The sequence below is a fragment of the Egretta garzetta genome, unplaced genomic scaffold (assembly GCF_000687185.1).
Source record: "Egretta garzetta isolate BGI_Z169 unplaced genomic scaffold, ASM68718v1 scaffold1153, whole genome shotgun sequence".
Taxonomy (NCBI): domain Eukaryota; kingdom Metazoa; phylum Chordata; class Aves; order Pelecaniformes; family Ardeidae; genus Egretta; species Egretta garzetta.
The window spans coordinates 29,415-31,407 of record NW_009259126.1 but is presented as its reverse complement, the minus strand read 5'-3'; the positions used below and the strand labels follow the sequence as shown (position 1 = coordinate 31,407).

Sequence of the window (1,993 nt, the reverse complement as noted above, 5' to 3'; positions counted from 1 at the left end):
AAGTGCCCCTGCCATTCCTGCCCTCCCTGCCCGTGCAGGTAACCACCGCTTGGGTCTTGCTTTGCCCAGAAGATGGGGACCCTACCTTGGCCAGATGCTGGACCTACGCCTCGATTTCAAAGCAAAGAGAGCCGTTGGGTTCTCTTCCAAATCTGGAAAAGGATGAGCCTGCTTTTCCTCCTGACACGAGCTAAATTTAGTAGCGAGTCTCCATAAACTTGTGGTCATCACAAGTGTCTCCGTGAAGAGTTTGGTATCCAAAACATTCCCTGTGTAAACAGGAACCAGCAGAGCTTCACCCACTGCATCCCTACCAGTCAGCCCAGCCACGCTCTCGCATGGCTGCTGGAGAGCCCGGGGATCACCGGAGGCGACAGGTCCCTTTCCCCTCTGCTTCCCCAGCGGCTGCCTGGGATGAGCCTGGAACAAACGAGCCGAGGAGCTTCTCACCGCTGCCCCAGCTAGGCTAGAACTAGGTCCTCAGCCTCACTTCCCATCAGCGACACCACGCTTTCCCTTCTGCCAGCAGACCGGGAACAAACGCTCTGCCAGCTTCCTCCTCTTCCTCTCCTACACCCTCCTCAGCCCCCGGTGACTTCTGCTGCCACCCGTTTCCTCCCTGAGCTGACACCAAACCCCGGGAGGGGGCGAGGACAGGACCTGGGACTCCCGACAGTAAGACTGCAATGCATCATTTCATTCACAAAAACCTGGGAACACCCACCGCCGGCTCTCCGCCGCGCTGCTTTCTGTGAGCAGCTGCTGCTCTAGCAGCAGCCCTGCTCGCCCCTCCGCCGTGCCGCGGGAAGGAGCGGTCGGTACCGCAGCACGCGGGGCCGGGGCACTCGCACCTTTGCAATAAAGTCACCATAGCAACTCGGGCTGGAATCGTCATCGAGGAACCGACGGTGAAAGGGAACGGTAAATCACACAGCACAGGCAAATCAGGAGCAGCTGGCAAGGCGGGAGGAGCTCGGCTGAGACATGAGCCCCTTACACAGCCACGGACCTGCGGGATCCGAGAGCCGAATGCCCTTTTCCAAAGACAACGGGACACTTGGGTACTTTGCTCCTCAAGCTTCTGCCTCCATTTGGAGTTGGAAAAAAGACCCAAGCGTTACCTTTACCCTTCCAGGGGACACGTGTGGTCCCAGGAGAGGGCTGCTGAGCTGACCGCAGGGCTGGGTCCCCCCATATCTTACAGAAGGGACGTCCAAATCCAACAGCGGCAGATGACGACCAGATCCAAGAAATCCTTCCCTCCAGGAGGTACCGCAGGTGGCACATGGCTCTCTTCCGCGCAGGAAGGGAAATAGAACTCTGCTCGTGGTGGAGCAAACTGCTGCGGGGTGAAGACCATGGCTGGAGACCATGGCCAGGCACACACAGCCCCTGGCCAGCTCTGCCAGACTTCAGCAGCACTCGAAGAGCAACTTCCTCCGACAAATCACTTCTGTCAGCTGTCCACCACCAAACGGGGATGTGGTTACACCAGGAGCACAGGGTTCTGCCACCTTCCGCTGCAGGACGGCGGGCACGTCTCCTTCCCTCAGCGCCCGGCTTCCCCATCGCCTCGCCGGGATGCGAGCTGCCTTGCAGGAAGGTTACCGCAGGGACAGCTCTGAAGTCGGTGGGCAGAGGCGGTGCTGGAGCTGTTCAGTGCACGGTTGGACTGGGCAATGCGGAGCCTTCTCATGCTGTCCCTCTGCCAGGAGCACCCCCACCCCAACAGGGCTGCAAAGGGGGTCCCAGACGCTCTTGCCATCCCCCCTGGGAGCTGGGAGGAAGCCGTTTTCTTCCAGGTGCTGGTGAAGGTCGGTCTAGCTCAACGCTCACCATGACGAAGGGCTCACCTTGGCTGAGCTGAAGACAACGTAACCCCAAAGCGCTCGTTACCGTGTTTCTGTCTGCCATGGTCTCCCCGCGGCAGAGGGAACACACGCCCGTGCCGCAGCCCGCACGCCGGCGAAGATGCCTGCCCAGACAGGCCCCG

The 1,993-nt window shown here is 60.2% G+C and overlaps 1 protein-coding gene across 3 annotated transcripts in view; it reads right to left on the bottom strand.

The window, feature by feature from the left end:
• Positions 1 to 1,983, bottom strand: part of SNX27 (sorting nexin 27) — a 29,823-nt gene extending 27,840 nt beyond the window's left edge. The window contains exons 1-2 of one of the 3 annotated variants that reach the window (XM_035891156.1): positions 1,010 to 1,055; positions 852 to 882 (exon numbers count right to left, since the gene is read on the bottom strand). In XM_035891156.1, the coding sequence (XP_035747049.1) occupies positions 852 to 871 (20 nt within the window). In that variant the 5' untranslated portion in view covers positions 872 to 882; positions 1,010 to 1,055. Of the gene's footprint in view, positions 1 to 85; positions 254 to 851 lie in introns of those variants that run through there. The other 2 variants (XM_035891155.1, XM_035891154.1) reach the window with 2 other exon arrangements.
• Positions 1,984 to 1,993: the final 10 nt, after the last annotated feature.